This window comes from Camelus ferus, chromosome 21, assembly GCF_009834535.1.
Source record: "Camelus ferus isolate YT-003-E chromosome 21, BCGSAC_Cfer_1.0, whole genome shotgun sequence".
Taxonomy (NCBI): domain Eukaryota; kingdom Metazoa; phylum Chordata; class Mammalia; order Artiodactyla; family Camelidae; genus Camelus; species Camelus ferus.
This window is the reverse complement of record NC_045716.1, coordinates 20,125,360-20,145,217: the sequence shown is the minus strand read 5'-3', so window position 1 is coordinate 20,145,217 and position 19,858 is coordinate 20,125,360. Positions and strand designations below refer to the sequence as shown.

General features: G+C 49.8%; 1 protein-coding gene across 1 annotated transcript in view; it reads left to right on the top strand.

Annotated features, from left to right (window-relative positions):
- Positions 1-12,313: 12,313 nt before the first annotated feature.
- The window catches only part of KIRREL1 (kirre like nephrin family adhesion molecule 1), a 97,917-nt gene continuing 90,372 nt past the window's right edge, over positions 12,314-19,858 (top strand). The window contains 1 exon segment of the mRNA XM_032463962.1: positions 12,314-12,526. Coding sequence (XP_032319853.1) covers positions 12,475-12,526 — 52 coding nt within the window. The 5' untranslated portion in view covers positions 12,314-12,474.

Here is a 19,858-nt window from a genome sequence, read left to right as displayed (position 1 = left end):
TTCTGCTTTTTTTGGCTGCATACCCTTTGATTGATTCCTCATAATGAGTTTGCAATGTTTTTTATAGAGAGAACAGAAGGTAATTCAGTTTTCTTCTAACATAGTTGATCAGAATTTATCTTTTTATTTTTGATAGTCTTTAAAAGTGTCTTTCAACTTTGAAACTGCTATTGGTAATACCACATACACTTTTAGGATTGTTGTCATTTTTGAGAAACAAAAAGATCTATACACTTTAAAAAAAAATAATTGAGCTGTAAGATTTCCCATTTTCTTATGTTGTAACTAATTGTAAATACTTCTTATAAAGGACGCCAGTCATTATTACCCAGTTTGTCCTCATTGTTGAGACCCATTATGAGTTTTATATTATCTTCATCAAATCACCGAGAAATTTAAAACTTTTTCCAATGTAAGTATATGAGTTACTTTTCTTCATTAATTGAATTATTAAACAATCTCAGAGCCTGTTAGAGATCTATCTTTTCTTCTTAATGCATTATGTCTTTGAGGATAATCTGAGTTTTGTGTTACAGTTCCCTTTTTAATGTCAGAATAATTTATATTCAATAATTTCATATACAGATACAAGGGAAACATTTTTGTATGGTGTATTTATAATTCATGCACTACATCATTTAGGCATATTCCTGACAGGAAAGAACTTTCATTTTTGACAAAGCACTCATGAGCACTAAACCCACCACTTGCAATATTACATGTCAGGTGGGTAGAAGAATTTTCCATGGACTAGCTTCTGGCTCCATACATTTCGAACACTTTATCCACCCTAAATATACTCCCAACTCAGTTTCCACTTAGCCAGACCCCCAGAATGCCCATGGCTTCTCTGTCACCTGACATGAGGGGAGGTGGGATGGAGGGGAAGTTATAATGAAAAGAAACAACAATCAATTGCAATTACCATGTTTTACCCTTGCATTTTTTATGCAGAACCACATGAATGCCCTGGCTGGGTGCCACCCAGGGACTTAGAAGGGCCTTAGAAGGGCCTTGAGCAAGTAAGCATTAACTTCATGGTAAGTCTGCCCCTAGCTGTAGATTCTTGGGCTAGATATAATTTTATGGGCTCTAAAAGTTTTCTCTATAGTACCCCCAAAATGCCTCCTTATTGAGTATCAAAATGTCTATAACTGCACTGTCAGAAATGTATTTCTTTTGTTAAAACATTGCCCCAGTGCTAGCTCTCTTTTAAAATTTATGTAGATGGACCTAGAGATTATTATACTAAGTGAAGTAAGCCAGAAAGAGGAAGACAGATACCATATGATATCACTTATATGTGGAATCTAAACAAATGACACAAATGAACTTTTTTTATAAAACAGAAACACACTCACAGACATAGAAAACAAACTTATGGTTACGGGGGGTGGGGAGGTAGGCAGGGGATAAATTAGGAGTTTAGGATTTGCAGCTACTAACTATTATATATAAAATAGATAAACAGTAAGGTCCTACTCTTTAGCACAAGGAACTATATTCAATATCTCGTAGTAACCTATAATGGAAAAAAATATGAAAAAGAATATATATATGTGTGTATAACTGAATCACTGTGCTGTTCACCAGAGATTAACCCAACATTGTAAATCAACTATACTTTAATAAAAATTAATTAATTAATTAAAATGAAATAAAATATGTCTGGGTCAGGGAGGTGGGCGGAGGGAAGATAAGGAGTCCCTCACATTTTAGGATAAACTCATTCACCAAGGGAAGTTTAGAGCAGTGGGAGAGCTCTCGAGATTGTGGGATAGAGCTTCAAGAAAGAGTCTATATCACCAAAGGCAAACTTCTTTCAATCCACATGGCTGTCACACGGGGAATGAATGTGCTGGATTCTGCAGCCAAATTTGGAGTCGCAAGTGGCCTGCGTGAGGAGGTGGAGTTGGGGGAGACTTCTGCAGGGACTCAGCATTGTTGTTAGTCACTTTCCAATTCTGAGCAATGAGAGAAGAGATGAGAATTATTGATAATACTAACAGCAGTTTTCAACAACCTCACTCTGCTTGGTAAATATTTTGGATTTTATTCAGTGCTTTGAGCCTCATGCTAGCGACCTAGCTGAGGATGAGTTGGGAAGACACAATTTTTCTGGTTTGCTCTCATTTGCTTCCCCCACGGTCCCAGAGACCATGAGCCACACCACCCACACCCTACTCCCCAGCCACCTGGGGTAATTTCTAGTTCCCACTTTCCCTGAGGCAAGCATTTGGTGGTTTGGTTGTGAGAGGGAGGATCTCAGTTCTCTTTCCATTTAGACTCTACGTAGAGGTGGTGGTGAAATCACCCACGAAGACCCAGACGCTGAGGTGGGGAGGATGCAAAGGAGAGCCTGTGTCCCGAGCAGCGGGTGGCTGCCGGCTGACTGTGTATTTCTCCGTCCCTCTTGCTGGTGTTGAGTTTTCCTTTCCCGGTGGAAATGAGGCAGGGGAGGGGTAGGCCCCCAGAACAAAGACAGGACCAGGGGCTTCTTCTTTCAAAGCAGTGATTCTCTGACCAGCCTCCTCAGAAAACCCCACTTTGATAATCCTAGCATCTGAGCAAGCCACACTGGAACCATCTGTGAAGAGGCAGGCTGTCAGCTGACTGCGTGTAGTGTCTTTGAGAAGCGAATGAAAATCCTGTAATAGTAGATAGAAACCAGCACGAGGTCCTGGGTTCAATCCCCAGTACCTTCATTAATAAAAATAAACAAATAAATACAAATTTAAAATCCTTTAAAAAAATAAAAAAGAAAGAAAGAAAGAAAAGAAAGGAAAGGACCCAGGCTAGAGAATGCACAGCCCAAGGTCTCCAGGAGTAGAACAAACATGGTAGATTTTGACATTCTAGTTGAGAGTCCTATGGTCGCATTTACTTGCTGTGTGCCTTTGGGCAAGCTGCTTAACCTCTCTCTGCCTCAATCCCCCTACACAGCAGCAGGGATGGTGGCGCCCTTCTTGTCATATGAGGATTGAAAATCATGCTGGTACAGCTTCTAGCTCCGTGCTGGACATGCTTTAGATGCTCGAGGGAGACGAGGTTCACAGAAGGGATGGATATTTGATTGAACAAATATTCTCAGAGCTTCTGCCATGCGGCAGGTCTTGAGCAGACCCTGAGAGAGGAATTGGGATGTGTGGGGAAAGCACTCACAGCCTGAGGTGGAAACAAGGTGTGTGCGTGCAAGCTTAGCCCCGTGAACGGTGGCCTGGAGGAACGGAGAGCGCAGAGGTGACGGTGCTGGGAAGAGGGAACCAAAAGGCACATCACCCCACTGGGCAGCTCAGGGCCAGCGCTGCGTCTGAAGTGGTCCTTGAAGGAGCCATTCTGACTGCAGAAAATGTACCCCATGGAGGGCGAAGCATGAGCAAAGGCACAAGGGGGTAAACACCCAGGGGCCATCTGGGGAAACTCAGTGGAGATTAGGGACCACGTGGCGTGAGTGGGTAAAGCTGCCCTCGGAGCCCAAAGGTAAGTGAAGGCCAGGGAGGCCTTGCGCGTCTTTTGTTCACGACTCACTAGCGTACGGAAACTGCAGCAGGGTTTTGAATGCATGTTTTTGGCGAGACAGCTCCAGTCTTCAGAGCATCCTGGTACCCTCAGTGCAGGGGCCCAGCCCAGCCACCCTGTTTGCTGGCCCGGCCAGCAAAACCATGGCCACCATGGAACAGGAGAACGAGGGAGGGCAGGCAGGCAGGGAGAAGCACTAGTGAGTTACACTGTTATAAATACACTTTAGGGCTGTGTGACTCGGCCATAAATCGCCGCACTGTGCTCAGGTGATGTCATCCAGCGCTTGGCTGTATTTATAGCTTTGCTCACTGTTCCCTGGGATTCTTTTTTTTTTTTTTTTTTGCACATTCGAGGTAATATGTGTCTCCCCCCCACACACTCACTCTGAACAAGAGAAGATAAACTTACATGTCATTTCTCCTCTTTTTCTTCTGGCCTGGAAGGATGATTTACTGGGACTTACTAAATGCCTACCTAGTGGGGAAGTTCCCCTTCTAGTCTAACTGCTAGCCCGCTGGCTCTGTACTTTGTTAAATGGAACCTATTCCCCTTCACTACTCCAGGATATCCTTTGTAGAATTCCGAAGAGGGACCATCTCTCTCTTTCCCTCAGTCCTAAGAGCCTGCTATGTGCAGGCACTATGGTGACAGCAGTAAACAGTACTGGAAGTCTCTACATACAGGGCTTATGATCCAGCGTGGAAAATGATGATACAGACATTGAATATCTAATTACAAGTGTGATCAGTGCTGCCATTGAAAACAGAGGGTGCTTGAAGGCAAGAACAAGGTGATCTAAACAGTTTGGGGGGATTAGAGAGGCTTCCATGGGGAAGTGGCAGTCACCATGAGGTCTGAGGGATGAGGAGGACTTAGCCTAGGGGATAAGGCATGGGTAGGGCCCAGGGTGGAAAAGGCAAAAGGTGCAGGCAAAAGAACAGGGTGTGTGGAGGCCCCAGTGATGAAAGATATGTGGCCAGTTCCCCAAACTCGAAGACTGTTGGAGCTGGGGTGTAAGGGGCAAGAGGGAGTGTGGGGAGGAGTGAGGCTGGGAGGCAAGGCAGATCCGTCCCAAGCAGGCTCTGGTACCTAATGGGAAGATTCTGGGTCTGATCCACGGGGCAATGGAGTCACCGACGAGTTTTAAGGAGGGGAATGAGGTAGTCAAATCTGAGCTTGAGAAAGATCGTTGGGGCTGCAGACAAACAGAACTGCAGAGAACAGCCAAGAGGCTGTTGCTGCTGGCCCAGGCAGGAGATGATGTAGCCTGGACCAAGGTGGTGGCAGTGGAGATGGAAGGAATTGAAAGTAACTAACTCCCTTGGAAATAACAACTAACAGGAATTGGAGGCAGATCGAGTATGGACGGAGAGGAAGAAAGAGCAGTCAGGTACCACCAGCAGGTCTTTGTTTAAACAACAGGATGGAGGCTGGTGCCATTCTTAAAAAAAAAAAAAAAAAAAAAAAAATCACATTATTGAGGTATGATTGACGTACCAAAAGCTGCACATATTTAATGTATACAACTTGGTGAGTTTGGAAATAACCGTTCATCCATGAAACCATTACCATCTATGCAACCCTCTATGCCAAAAACATACCACTACCTATTAAAATCATCTATGCCAAAAATACCCATCACCTCCAAATATTTCTTTCTGCCTCTTTTTATGTATTATTATGATTTTATTTTGTGATAAGAACATTTAACGTAAGATTTACTCTCTTAACAAACGTTTAAGTATACAGTGCAGCATTAACTGTCGGCGCTGGGGTTTACGCCTCTTGTATAACTGAAACTTTGTACCTTTTGACTAATAGCCCCTCTTTCTTCTCCCCTGTCCCCTGGCAAGCACCATCCTACTCTCAGGTGGTGCCTCTTGAAAGGACCACTGAAGGAGGAGCCAGGTTTCTCTTGTTTTGTCCTTTGTCACCGGGGAACAAATGTTTCCTCTGGATTTACTTTCCCCTAGATCTAGTCCCAAAGCCTAGACACAGGCTGGATGTGGGGAGGACATGGGGAGGGGGCTGGAGGAAGATGGAGGCTCAGGAAGGAGGGGAAACCACCAGGGCCTGACAGAGGAGGGCTGGATGCCAGGGCCTTATTGCTGGCTGTGTTTTGGAAGCTGGAATAGAGGCACTGGAGGGACATTAAATCAACATTCTCCATCTGTCCATTTAGGAAATGCCACCAAAACCAGCAGCCAGACCCTGCCTGGCAGCCACCGCTAGGCCTGTTCCCTGGCACAGGAAATGGGAAGCCGGTGGGAAGAGGGGGACACTGGGGCCTGGAGCACGGCTGTCTCATGTAAGAAGGCCCACCAGGTCATGTGCAGGGAGTTGGGGAGTGGGTCCCTGACCCTGGATCTCAGGAAGAATCCTGCCTGGAAATGAGCCTCAAGAGTTTCAAGAAGCAGTTTTCAGTCAGGGGGGTCTCTACAGCACGCCCCATGCATGCTCCCGTGGAACGCTCGGCAGGCATCTCCTGGGGACAGACTCAGACTCCTTAGCACCTTAGCAGAGGTGAACATGACAAAGGTACCATGGGGCCGTCGGAGCTAGCGGGAAACTGAGGCCCAGAGAGGGGAACTGTCCTACCTAAGGCCACATTTCAGACTTTGAAGATCCTAATTCTCAATACTTGACTCTAGGAAACTTTCCTTGGTGTCTCCAGGCCAAGTTCAGTAACTCATGCTCTGCACTCTTAGAGAAATGGGCATTTCTCTACCTCTGCACCTCCCAGCTCAGTTGTAGCCATCTGTCCATCCTTCCTGCTAGGTGTAGCTCCAGGAGAACAAGGGGCGTGTTTTATTCACCTGTATGTCCTAAGTCCTTAGCCTAGTGCCTGGGCACAGGGTCAGCTTTTAATATGTGTTTGTGAGATGAAGGGATGGACGAATGGGTGAACAAACTAATCAATTAATCTTAACCCAAGCCCTTAGCAAGCCTCTACTGGTGTTATTAGGGCTGGAGTGACATTGTTAAGGGTTGTGCTTTAAGTTTGTGGCCCCTTTTATAATAAGAGTTAAGTAAGCGTAACTCTTTTTTTTTTAAATTGAAGTAGAGTCAGTTTACAATGTTGGGTCAATTTTTGGTGTACAGCATAATGTTTCAGTCATACATATACATATATATATACATTCCTTTTCATATTCTTTCTCATTATCAGTTACTACAAGATACTGAATATAGTTCCCTGTGCTATACAGAGAAAACTTTTTGTTTAAGCCTAATTCTTATATTTCCATTCATGTGAACTTTATTCAACTTCACCTTTAAACCTGCCATGATGTTCACTGACCTTAATACAACTTCAGGCCATAATCTTAGCTGCCAGCTTGATCTCATATCTAGCTTGGATGCAAACATAAACCACCATTCTCGCAGCCCGTCCTGACACTAAATAGATCTAATGCTGAGTGGTTTTAGGTCTCTGAAGAAGCACTAGGGGATGCTAAGGGTCAGGAGACTGTGGGCTTGGGAATAAGAGCCAAGGAAACTGAAACCAAGGGCCAAAGGAAAATGAGAGACTCCCTTCCCCTGAGCATCCGCACCTTCTGCCCACTTGATTCTCTGATTTTCAGGTACCCACAGGACATATGTGGTGCCTTTGCTGATAAAAGCACCCGGAATGAGTCTGGGTGCGGGGCTGGGAAGGCTGATGTTAGCAAGACACGTGGGTGAATCTTGCCCAAGAAGCAAGAGGCCCGGCTTCTGGTCCCAGCCCCACCATCACTATAACTTACTTTGTCACCTTTACAGATCGTTTCACCATCTCAAAAGGGAGCGGACTTCACGTGGTCAGGGGCTTCATCTGGTTCTGAAGCCTGGCGTTTGAGTCATTAGTTCACATTACTTTCTACTTTTTCCTAATTAAGTCAATCCCCCCTCTCCCCTTTTCCGCGCCCACACCCACACCCACTCCCCACCTCCGTGCCCCTGCCTGGGGCCCCTGATCCCTCTTATCTTTCTCTAAGCTGATCTTCCCAACCAGGCTGCTCATTTGAAGCAGGAATCTTCCAATCCTTGTGAGCCGAGGCAATGAAATCCTCATTAAACCTAATAAGAGATAACTGGTCCATTTAGCACAAATTGTCTCCCCATGTTGGAGCTGGAATGTGAAACACTGAGAAAGAGAGGGCTGAGATGAGTGGGAAGGAACGGACCACAGTTGCTCTCAGGCGAGGCTGGTGCGCGGTAAACACACCCTGGGAGCTTGTCTTTTCCAAGGTCAGTCCTTTCAAGGCCCCTGCCTTGGGGCAGCTTCAGCCTATCCAAACCTCTCCCCAAATATGTTGGACACGCCGCTTCAGTAGACGGTCCCTTCTGAGGTCTTAGCCTTTAGTCATTTGCTTCACTGGCAGCACTGCTCCCTCAGACACCCCCTGACACCCACGCCCCATCCAAGGAGCCCAGTCCCTGGGTCCACCCTCCTCGGAAGGACCTTTAAGGAGCAGTCAGGGCACTTCAGCAGCTGCTGCTCTTCTCCCTGCCCCCACTGCCACCCTCACGGGGCAGATTTGAATCTTTCCCCATCACCATTAAGACTGTCCTGTGTCTCTGCTCTGATTCTCATATATCTCAAAAGCTAGGCATCTGAAGGAAAAGGAGGAGAGAAAATGGACTGGTATAGCAGCAGGAAAGCCCAAAGCCTTATATCTGGAAGGACTTACACAGCCACGTGGGCTGTAAGACACAGAAGTGGAGGAGGAATGAGGACAAGCCCCTTTGCTGGGAGGACTTTGGAGGAAGGGGAGCATCTCTCAGTGCTCTGGGCCATAGTCCCTGCAGCAGGGGGAGGGAGGGGCATGGTGACCTCTGGCACCTCCTCGCCCTTGGGGACTCACGGTTTCCTTTCCGGTCAGGGTTATTTTCCAGGCTGAAAATCAGGATCTTGGCCTTTCCCTTTTGCGTCTCTGGTGAGCAGCAGGAACACCATACCCCGCCCCCTTGAGGGGGAAAGAGGACAATTTATAGAATTGTTCTGTTCTTCGTCTTCATTGAGACAAAGAATTCATTTTCGTCTCTCAGGGTGGCTTCTCCTGCTGATGGTCATAAATTGCCTTCCTGCTCACTCGCTGACCCCTTGATCTCTCTGCTTTTGTGCTCAGAAAATTATGAATATTTCTCTTAACTCCATACATAACCTTTGGCTGCTTCTCTCTCTTTTTCTGGGTGAAGTAGCGTCCTTAGGGATTAAGCCTGCCCGCTTCTCTCTGGGCAGGCCCTGCGCATGGGGATGAAGACTAATCCAGCAGGAGGAAGGCTGGAAAGGTCCCTGCCTTGGGGAGCTCCCAAACTGAAAATAATCACAGCTAGCATTTCCGGCTCACTGCGTGCCCAGCACTGGTTCTGAGAGCTCTGTGGATATTGACCCATTTCATCCTCATAACCATCCCATAAAGTAAGTATTATCATTATCTCTGTTTTCAGAGGAAGAAACCAAGGATTAGGGAGGGGAGGTAAATAAGCTGCCCAAGGTCAGGCAGAAAGTAAAGGGCAGAACCTGGATTAGGAGCCCCTCGGGCTGGTTTCCGTGCTTTCAACTACTCTGCTGCCTCTCTGATGGGCAGAGGGGTACCAGCTTTTTACTTGCCCTTGGGGAGCTCCAGACTGAAGGGACATGCATAGCCCTCGCCATGAAGGAGCCCCAGGTTTGACAGGGGAGGCAGATATCCTGTCCTGGGGTGGGGAGAAGGTCTAGTCCCATGGAAAAGACACAGGCTTTGCCTCCAGGAACATCAGCCTGATTCTGGGAACCCAGCCCCAGGATACCCCCAGTTTGATGAGAGTTATGTGATTAAACTCCAGTAGGCTTGGTTAACCCAATTAGACAGAATTGTGAACATTAGTCTGAGAGAGATGAGAATGGAGGCAAGTGAGGAGAGCTTAATCAGGGTTCTCCCTGGAAGGAGGGGAGGGGGTGCTGGATCGGCACTAAGCAGGACTGCTGGTGGAGGGAGGACGGTGCAGCATCTCACAGTGTGTGAGCTGGTTGAGGGCAGTGGCTGGGAAGTAGGGGCTTGCTTAGCTCAGTGGTCCTCATCCCTTGCCTCCCATCAGAATGACCTGGGGAGATGTTTTAAATTCTTGATGCTTGGGGCTTCACCCCAGAACAATTAAGCTTTGGGAATGAGGCCAAGGCACTTTTTTTTTTTTTAAAGCCCCTCAGGAGGTTCTAATACACAGGTGGTATTGGGGTCCTGGCTGGAGTCGGGATCAATCTTAAGCTCTCAGATCTGGGATGTTGAGTGGCTTTTGTGCACAGGGTTCTGGAGAAGTGTGTTTGCTCTGAATGGGGCTGGTAAGAATTAGAGATTAAAGGGAGGGGGTAGGGGAAGGAAAGTTAAGGGACCAGGAGAGGGAGGTGAGATTACTGCTTTGGTTGTTAAGGATGTGGAGAAATTAGGCTTCTCTGTTGCTAGGGTTTCTAGGTAAAATAAGAGTATAGCTTTGATAACCCAATCTCACTGAGAATCAGACGTCCAACCTGAACACCAGAAGCTGAAAGGTGAGCAAAAAGCACTCACTAAAGTAAGAATATTCTCTTCTCTTGCTTTGGACTTTTTCTTCTAAACATTTTCCTAAATCATATCACCCTGAGCCTCCTTTCTATGCAGAATGAAAAGGAGAAAAGGCTGCCTCAATGATCTTCCAAGAACACCCTTACCGCAGGGCCCTTGTACTTGCTGTCTCCACCTACCTGCTACATTATCCCCTCAGATGCTTGAACACCCAAGTCTCTCAATTCCTTCAGGTCTCTGCTTAAATGTCACTTTACCAGAGCAGCTTTCCCTGACTACCTGTAAGAGCAGAAATTCCTCCCTCCCACCCACTCCCTATTCATTGCATCCTGCTTTATTTGTCTCTCAAATGTGAACTTACTACAACCTGGTGTATTTTCTATTTTTCTACTGCTTCTTCTTGCTCTCCAGAATGGAACACTCTGGAGGAGGGACTTAAACAAACAAACAAACAAAAAACAAAGAAAACTTTTTCATTGTTCTATCTCCAAGGCCTAGAATTGTGACTGGAACATAAACAGATGCTGAAGAAATATCTGCAGAAAGCATGATTAATGGATGAGGAAAAGCCCTTACGTGTCTGCACATTGGTGTGTGGCTGTTTGTATGGATTTGCAATTCTATTCCTATTTCTCTGGGTTAGTTATGTTCTTTATTTTTACACTGTGTGTTTGCCTGTGCTTCATATATTTTCGAATATAGGGAAGACTCTCTAGGTCTGTGCAGAATGTGCTTCTGATTATGAGTTTGTGTGTGTTTCTGCCTGGATTATGAGTTTGTGTGTGTTTCTGCCTGTGTTCCTGTGTCCTCTGTATGCGAATGTGTCTGGACCATTCAGCCTGGCGTCAGGATCTGTGGAAGAAAGAGATGTTGTAACTGACTCATACCGGCAGAGGGCACCAGAGAGCCATGAGCCTTCACTCAGGGGAGGAAATCCAGAAATCTTAACGGGTAGTGTTAGGGACCCAAGAGACTTAGGATCTGAGAGGAAAGAAGTGGAGACCTCTCTAGACCAATACAGTACGGTAAAGTTGTGCAATCCCTCTACAATTGTTATGTCTCCTCAACTCATTCCCTAGGACCCAGACATCCAGGCACCCCCAACCAAGTGAGCAGAAGCATCTGGTTAGGGGTTGGGATGGCAGCTGGTTGCCATGTTGGGCTTTTTAAGGAAGAGGAGACCCCTACTGAATGTCCTCATCACTCTTACCAGGAATTCCCTCCCTTCCCAGTACCTAGATCTCTCAACCCCAAAGGATCTCAAATTCCATGGTGCTTGGAGATCCTTCTGTGGCTGCACTCTTGTGGCCTTTCAAAGAGTTGGCTACTTTCTCGTTCTGGATGGGTAGATGCCCAGGATGAACAAAGGAAGGGTCAACGGCACCTCTCCCCAGCAGCTGAGGACACCAACTCAGCCCGGCCCCACTGTGTGCTGGGTGAGGCCCCCGGCAGGGGCTCCAGGATCGCTCAAGATGCAGCTAGGATTCTTCAGCTCCGGATTTTGTAGGAAGAGTGTATCCCTCTCCAACCCCAGCATTCATTTGTCAATTAAGAATTTCCGATTTGGGGAATCTGGGGGTTAGATCCTGGGTATAGAATTAACAAGGGGGGGAAAAAGGATTCGACTGCTTTTTGATTCTATGAACCACGGCCTGCCCACCCCCATCCCTCCCACACGCTTACACACACCTAAACACACACACACTTCCCCATCACAGTCATCCCCTGGGCTAAAGGCTGGTCCTTAGTCCATGCCCTGCCCCCTAATCCTACTGCCTAGTTTTCCTAGCCCGGGACCAGGGTTGTGTATGGAAATTGGAGGGAGGTGCGGGTGAGCCGGGGTCCCGCCGTCCCTGCCCCAGCGCCCGCGACTGTCATGTTAGTTACCCGTTTTGCCTTTGCCCTCCACCCCTTTCTCTCTGGGCTCCCTGTCCACCTCAGTTCCAGCGAGGGTTGTGTGTGTGCGCGCGCGCACGGGGGGGTGGGGTGGCGGGGGGGTGGCAGGGGGAGGGCTGTGGAGGGAGGCGCCGTCGGAGGAAGAATAGACGTCAGGAGGAGGGACGGCGGAGGGAGAGAGGAAAGCAGGAGAAGCGGAGAGAAAGGGAGAGCAGAGATCCAGAGAGACTCAGAGAGATAAAGCTAGAGGCGAGAAATAATCAAAGGGAGAGGGGGAGGAAAGAGACTGGGAGAGAGAGAGGGAGAGGGACGGGACTGGGAGGAGAGATAAAGAGAAGCGGAGGGAAGGGAAGTGAGTTTGTGCGCGCGAGTGAGTGTGCGTGTGCGTGTAAGTGTGCAGGGGCGGGCGCGGGCGGGCGCGGGGCGGGCGGGGGGGCGGGCTCCAGGGCTCCCCTCCTCCCCAGCCCGCTGCTCTCGCTCGCTCGCCAACTCCGGGCCCCAGCCGCTGGCGGGCGCACGGCGGGCGGACAGCATGCTGAGCCTCCTCGTCTGGATCCTCACTCTCTCGGATACTTTCTCCCAAGGTAAGCCCCCCCACCTCCCGCAGCGCGCCCCTGCCCTCGGCTTCCCCTACCCCATCCCCGGGGCCGGGATCTGTGCCCCCGGCCGGGGCAGCGCTGGGGGGGGGGGGTGCCCGGCGGCCCGCGGTCGGTCCCCGGGGTCGGGTGCCACGAGGCGGGGGCTAGGTCCCGGCGCGGAGCCTTGGGGGAGGGGGCGCGGAGGAGCGGGGGCTGGCGAGGAGGAGTTTCCCGTTGATTTGCCCAAGTTGTTTCCTCTGGCTGCGCGGGAGAACGGAGAATCCGGGCCGCGAGGGCCGGGGGTCGGAGTGAAAAAGGGATTCGAACGCTCAAAGTCCTTTCCGGAGCCTCTGGCAGCCCTACCGACCTCCACCCTCTGAGGCCGGGAGTCCGGACGCCTGGGTCCTGGCCGGGGGAAGGCCGGGAAGGGGGTGGGGTTTCAGATTCTGGGGGTGGGAGGTGCGCGGAAAGCTGGGGACTCGGCTCGCGAAGAGGTAGCTGAGGGAATCCCCGTACTCCATGCAGCCCAGCCCCTCGAGGGGCTGAGTCTGAGCCTCGGCTCCAGACTGCCTGGGGCCGCCCCCTCTGAGCGAAGGGAGGGGTGCCTCGGGGCCCCTGGTGGGGATTTGAACCCCTGCCCCCGGAGGCTCGGGGCCGGGAGTGGAGTTCCAAAGGCAGCTCCGGACCCGCTGAATCTGGAAGGGGGCACTTGCGGGGGGAGGGGGAGCTAACACCCCACTTGGGGTCAGGAAAGTGTTGATGTCCAGGGCTTATTCGGAACTGGCAGGGGAGAGGCTGGAAGATGGAGGGAAAGGTTAAGAGAGAATTGTTAATGTATCCTGTGGCAGGGCTGGAGGGGACAGTGGGACTGAAGAAATCAAAGGCCCAGACTCCACCACGACTGGGGTCTGTGGGAGTGGATTCTTGCCTCCTGGGTCTGACTCTAAGGAAGATTTAATCCTGCTGAGCTAGCTCCCCCCACCCTCTAAAATGGAGCTGACACACAGAAATTGACACACAAACACCAAAAAGCAGTCATAGACATTGAGACGGACTATTCACCTACTGAGACAGACATACCCGCGAGCATCCCCGCACGGAGACAGACACATATACACAAAGACACTGACACATCTGAGGAAGACAGATTCCTCCCCCATATCGGCACATGCTTGCACATTCGTGCACCCAGACATATGAGAACTCACAGACACCGTACATGTATGCGGGCGGGCATGTACAAGGACACAACACACACACACACACACACACACACACACACACACACACACACACACACACACACACGGAAAGCCTTGTACAGATACCAACCCTCCAGCAAACAAAGAAACTTGAACATTCATTCATATAGGCAGACACCTATGGAGATGTATGGACTACAAAATGGAGGAGGTGGTCTCCTTTTGGGGTGGTGGTGGGGGAATCTGGGAAGAGGGATGTCAGCTGGGACAGAGCGCCCTCAGGCATTGCCCTGCTCTCTGTTGCCTTCCTGGGCTGGTGGGTGTATGTTTACGGGTGGGGTGTGATGCTAGTCCCCTCCTTTCTCCTTGCTAAGCCCCTCCCAGGCTCTGAAGGCAAAGCCAGGCTGAGTTGGTGGGGGTGGGTCTTGATCCATCATTCCTCGTAGGGCACCCGCCCCACCTCAAACACACACACTTAAGATATGGGAAGGGCGCGCATCCTTGGTGTGAGTGGAGTGGGAAGTGGTGCTGGAGGAAAGGAGGCCTGGCCCTGGGGTTGGCAGGCCAAGCCAGCCAGTTGGCAGAAAGTTGGGAAGATGACTTAAGTTCTGACTTTGTTCAGCCAGGCTGCTGGAGAAGGGGGGGAGGGGGAGGGCCCACGGTGGTGGGGGGAGGGGTCAGCTGGGTCAGCATTGGTTTGCGTCTGCGTCTGCCCCTTTCCCGCAGCCCTAGCAGGTCAGCAACGTGGATACGAACAAGCTTCAAGAAACAAAAGCTGCAGTTAGCAAACAGGAGAGACATGTGGATTGAATCGGGACAGGACTGGTCGGAGAGAAGTGTGTTATGTGTCTTTCTCCCTTTGGAAAGGGGGAGGGGTTAAGAAGGGTTAGCTGAGCTCCCATCTCCCATCGCCCAGCAGGGGTGAAAGCAAGACCTGAAGAAACTGTGCAAAAGTATTTGGGGTGGGGGGAGGGGATACCACAGGGGAAAAGGGGGAGGGAACAGACAAGAGGGGAGAGGAAATCACTCCTGAGGGTGCCTGGCAAGGACTGGGAGGAGGCAGGGTGGGAAGGAGTCGGGGTCTAGGGAAGCTAGGACGCTCACAGGGTTGGGGAGGAGGCGGTAGGAGCCGCCTCCTCAGCCTCCATCCTTAGAATGAAAGAGTCTTGCCTCAGGGCTGGGGGCAGTGAGAGGAGACAGATGGGGGCATGCCATGAGGGATGGTGGCGGGGAAATGGGGAGAAGGTGGGAGGAGAAGGCAGTCGAATTGAGGGGAGCAGAGAGGAGAGGGGAGGGGGATGTTCAGCCTAGGCAGCGAAATAAAAATCGCATTTTAAAGAATTTCAATGGGCTTCATCAATCTTCATTTTTCACTAAATAATTTTCTGTATCTTATCTAAATGAAAACTATTATCCTTCCCCCCGTTTCCATCATGCGCTGGCTCCTCAGACTGATTGCGCCGAAAATTGAAATATTTATTCATTTTCTGGGAGATTTTCTCGCTTCCCAGTCTCAGGGAGGAGAAATTGAAAAAGAAAGATTATAGCTAATCAGAGCAATGTGGGATGACAGGCCGGCTCAGGGCGGGAGCTGCCTCCAGGGGAGGGTGGAAGTGGGGGGGGGGATCTGTCCCTTTGGCCCCCAGAGGTCCCCTCAGCATCCCTGCCACCGCTTGGCAGGGCGGTGAGGAGTAAAGGGAAGAGGCCCCAGGGCCTCCTAAATCCCCAGTATTCAACTGCCTGCGTGCAGCTACATCCTGGCAGAGAACAGGAATCGGGAAAGAAGAGTAGCTGGGAATGGACTCTCCCCTCCCCGAGCCACACACACACGCACATGCACACACACACTTCGGATGTCCCACCCTCCCAGCCCAGAGCAGGGTCTTGGTTGAGGAAGGGGCATGGGGAAACATGGCAGAAAGCAGGACACCAGGTCCCTCTCCTGGACCTTGACTGGACTCTGCCTTCTACTCAGACCTAGAAGGAGGGCGTGAACCCAGTATTCAGTGCTTGGCATTACCTCTGGCTACGTCCCTGGACCCCAGAAGACCCAGGACCAGGAGGAGGAGGCAGAAGAGGCCTCCAGGCCTTCCCACCTTCTGCTGGCTACCCTGGCTGCACGGCTGCTTGTCTTGCTCTGCCTTTGGTTCTCTGGTCTCCTGGCGATGAGGAAACCCACCCTTGTCCCCTGGTTCTCACCTCCGGGACTTGAGAACTGAGTGCTCTGATGGAAACTCCTGTGGACCCTCTTTGTATTCTCGGGAACCGAGTCTTAATTTCCCTTTTATCCTTTCAGTTTCTGACACAGTGCTGCGCGCATGGTAAGTGTCCTTAAATATCTGATCAATTGATTGATTTGATGAGAGTGCTATGATGTTGGAAGGAGGCAGTATTAAATGGTGCTTAAATCACAGACTCCCGTCCAGCTCCCTAACCAAACCCACTCCCCGCCTTGGCCGCTGGGTAGTGGTGTCAGCTTCAACAAGGGATGTGCCTTCTCTGTGCCTCATTTGCTCATCTGTAAGTTAAGGATAGAAACAACATTTTATAGGGTGGTGATGGCAATAAGATCTGTTAATCCGTGTCAGGTGCATAGAACAGCGTCTGGCACAGAGAGAATTGCTCAGTAAATGCTTCTGTTAGGACTTCCTGGCTAGACATGAATGGATAGGTAGCCAAGTTGTCTGCCTTTTTCCCATCTCCTTCTTACAATTCTCTTTCGGTTTTCTTGCTCCAGCTGCCCCGATTCTTGGTCCTGGGTTTCAGTGCCTCTGCTTGGTGTCTCTCATGGAAAGAACCTGGTAGTGGCGGGCCCAGAAGGGGAAGCTGCCCAGCCTCCCCCAGGTTGGAGACCTCGGGAAAGGTCTGGGGAAGGGGAGAGCCAAGTGGAAGAGGTTGACATTCGAGGGAGAAGGAGCCAGGGCTCTTGTGAGAAATGAGAGCCACTCGCCTTGAAGTGGCTGCATTCAGTCTGGAAATAATACAGATCATTTATTGAGCCCTCGTGCTAATGTCTTTATATACATTATCTAATTTAATCTGTACAACAACCTCCTGAGATCGGGTCTCTAATTATCCCCATCTCATGGATGAGAAATCGAGGTTTAGACAGGTCAAGTATCTCCACGAAAATAGGGGAACCAGCCAACCTCAGATCCTGGCCGCCCCCCTCCCTTTGCCTGGCATCCCTCTGGCCAGCAGGACCAATGCTGGGCCAGGCCAGGGTCTTTCCTGGTCCAGAGCCGAAGGAGAATTAAGGAAAAAGGAATGAGTGCTCATAAAAGTAAACTCACTCAAATTTTAAAAATCTGCCCTTTATTCTGAGGTTCTGTCCTTCTACCTTTTGGGGTGTTGAACGGTTTTTCTTTGATGATACAATACTGCCCTCAAATGACTTTGTAAAAAAAGTGCTTTCCTGGGCAAATCAAAAGGTTTGCAAGCGTGTGTGTGTTTCTAAGATTCTGCACAGCCTTACAGGTCCACGAGCTGCAGACTTGGGAACTCCCCCTGTACTGTTCGAGGCTGACTCCGGGAGAATCATGCAGAGGAGACGAGTGGAGTATTGAGCTGGGGGTGGTGGGCGGCAGTAGGGTGTATGGTTCTGGGGAGAAAACCAAGACAGTCAACTCCCAGTCCAGTCCAGTCCCTGGCTGGGGTCCTGAGTGGCCTATTCCAATTGCTTTAGGGAGGCCCTGCCTGCCCTAGGGTAGGAGCCAGTGGGCTCCCTACCAAAGCATTAAAGTGATTTCTTACTGAATTCCTACTGTGTGTTCACCACGTTCATCATGCTCCATTTCTTTTGACGATGACCTTGTAAAGGTAACGTTACTCCCATTTTATAGACGAGGAAACCAAGGCTGAGTTTAATTAAGTTGCTCAAGGCCGTACCTGGGCTGTTAGATCCCTGATTTAAACTCATTGTCTCACTACAAAGCCCACACTGCCAGGCAGCCTCCCTGCAGAGCTACGTGCACTTCAGTGTCTCCCTTAAACTGAGGCAGCTCTGGAGGGGAGAAGAGGCCTTCCTTCTCTTCCCCACACTGACAGGCTCCCTCTGGTGCCTCGCACAGCCTTCCCTTCAGGGCTCAGCCTGGACAGCTAGCCCACATCCATCGTGCTGCCTGGCTTTGATGATCATCTGGTTTATTCAGTAGGGGTGGGAACGGTAACTATGGCTCTTCATGTCAGGAGAAGGAGGTCTGTGATGCCTCAACCCCCTTTCTTCCCACCTGTAAAGCCTTTTTAATTTTGTGTAGTGCTTTGCAATTTTAACAACTTATTTGCACGTACAGTCTCATTTGATAGATTATGATCACCCTATGATGCGGGCAGGGCAATTATTATTATTTCTCCATTTCACAGATGAGAAAACAGACTCCTAGGGAGTTGAAATAACTTGCTAAAGTGTGGAAGTTGGGCTGGAGGGAGGGGGAAGGCAGCAAATTCCTCCATCACCCCAATTTTGGGGGGCTGTTTCCAGATGATGGTAGGGAAGTTCCTCTCCGTGCATCCAGAGAAGGCTGTGTCCCTTCCCGACCTACCAGCTCCTGCCAGGTTTCTTCTCAGAGCCTCCAGGCCACTTTTCTTGGCCATGTCCTGGAGGGTGCTTTGACCTGGAAAGGGTTAGGTGACGGGGACATAGCTCAGTGATAGAGTGCGTGCTTAGCATGCACGAGGTCCTGGGTTCAATTTCCTAGTACCTTCATTTAAAAAAATAATAATAAATAAATAAACTTAATTCCTGCCCAAAAAATAAAAATAAAATAAATTTTTTTAAATGTTAAGAAAAAGGGCTGGGGACGTGGGGAGTGGCAATAGTCAGCAGTGGAGGAAAAAGAGGCCACTATGTCCTCAATCCTGAAATACAGTGCCAAGGAGAGGCAGTCTCAGGAGTCAGGAAAGAGAATGAATTCACTCCAAGTGAGAGAAGGCCATTCACTTTCGTAGGGACCCCCTTTGTGTTTTGCATGTATTAGGAGCTCATTTAGTACCAACAGTAATCTGTTAAAGGTAGGAGTTATCTCCATTTTGCGGGTGGACAAAGACCCAAAGAAGTTAAGCAGATTGTCCAACATGCTACATCTCAGGACTGACAGAGCCAGGACTAGAACCCAGGCAGGGAAGTCGGCGTGGGGTTCAGGAATGACTCCCCGGAGGAAGCCCCTGGAGACCGGCATGTCTGCCTCTTCTACCTGACTGCTGCCGGTGAGTCCCACCGTGCAGAGTGTGCGCCCACATTCACGTGCAGATTCACACGTGGCCTCACGCGCACTTGCATGTGCGCCGTGTCTCACCCCCAGCATCTACAGACAGAAATCTCTGTCTTTACCCAGTCCTTCCATTCACCAGATTGACACTGCCAGCTTTTTGTGTCCCATCCCCCTTCCAGCTATGGCAGCCATCCTTTGAAGAGTCTTTGAAGGCACTTCTTTTTGTCTCGTCTTGGGTGCTCTGCAGATGCACACGCTATAAGGTTAAGAAAGTTAGAACCCTTGGCTTCCCCATCCTGTGACTCTGGTCCCTTTCCATCCTGCAGCCCCAGTTCTTAATGCCTTCTTACCACTGATTCACAGACAATGCAACCTGATTAAGTTCTTTGAGCTCCCGGAATGAAAACTGTTTCAGCTCTCAGACATTGCCGAAGATCACATTTTTCTTTTTTTTTCCATCCCACTGTCTCTGCGCCACCACCCTCCTCCCCCATCAGCTCTCTCCAAGCTCCCAGTTTCTCCCTCCCTCCACATGTAATTTCTCCAGCAACTTTTATTAACCTCTAGTCTCTGGGAGCTGAAGCCTCATTCCTCTCTGCCCTCCTTGAGTCCATTTAGCAAAATTGGGATCATATTGAAATAAATGGGCCTTGTAGCCAGCCAACCTCCTGAGGATTAAGGGTCTTAAATCCAGGGTGGAACTCTCCAGCACTCCCTAGCAAATTCCATTAGTTTCCCAGGAGATAATGCACTGCTTCATTCCTCTGGGGACCTGGCTCTGGGAAGGTGATGGGAGAATCTCCCAGAAGGCCATGCGCACTGGATTTTGAGGCAGAGAAGGGACACCAGGGACCTGAATCTTTGCTGTGTGCCTGCAGGGCAGTCCCAGGAAGCTGTCCTTCTCCAGGCCCGACTAGGAATCATGC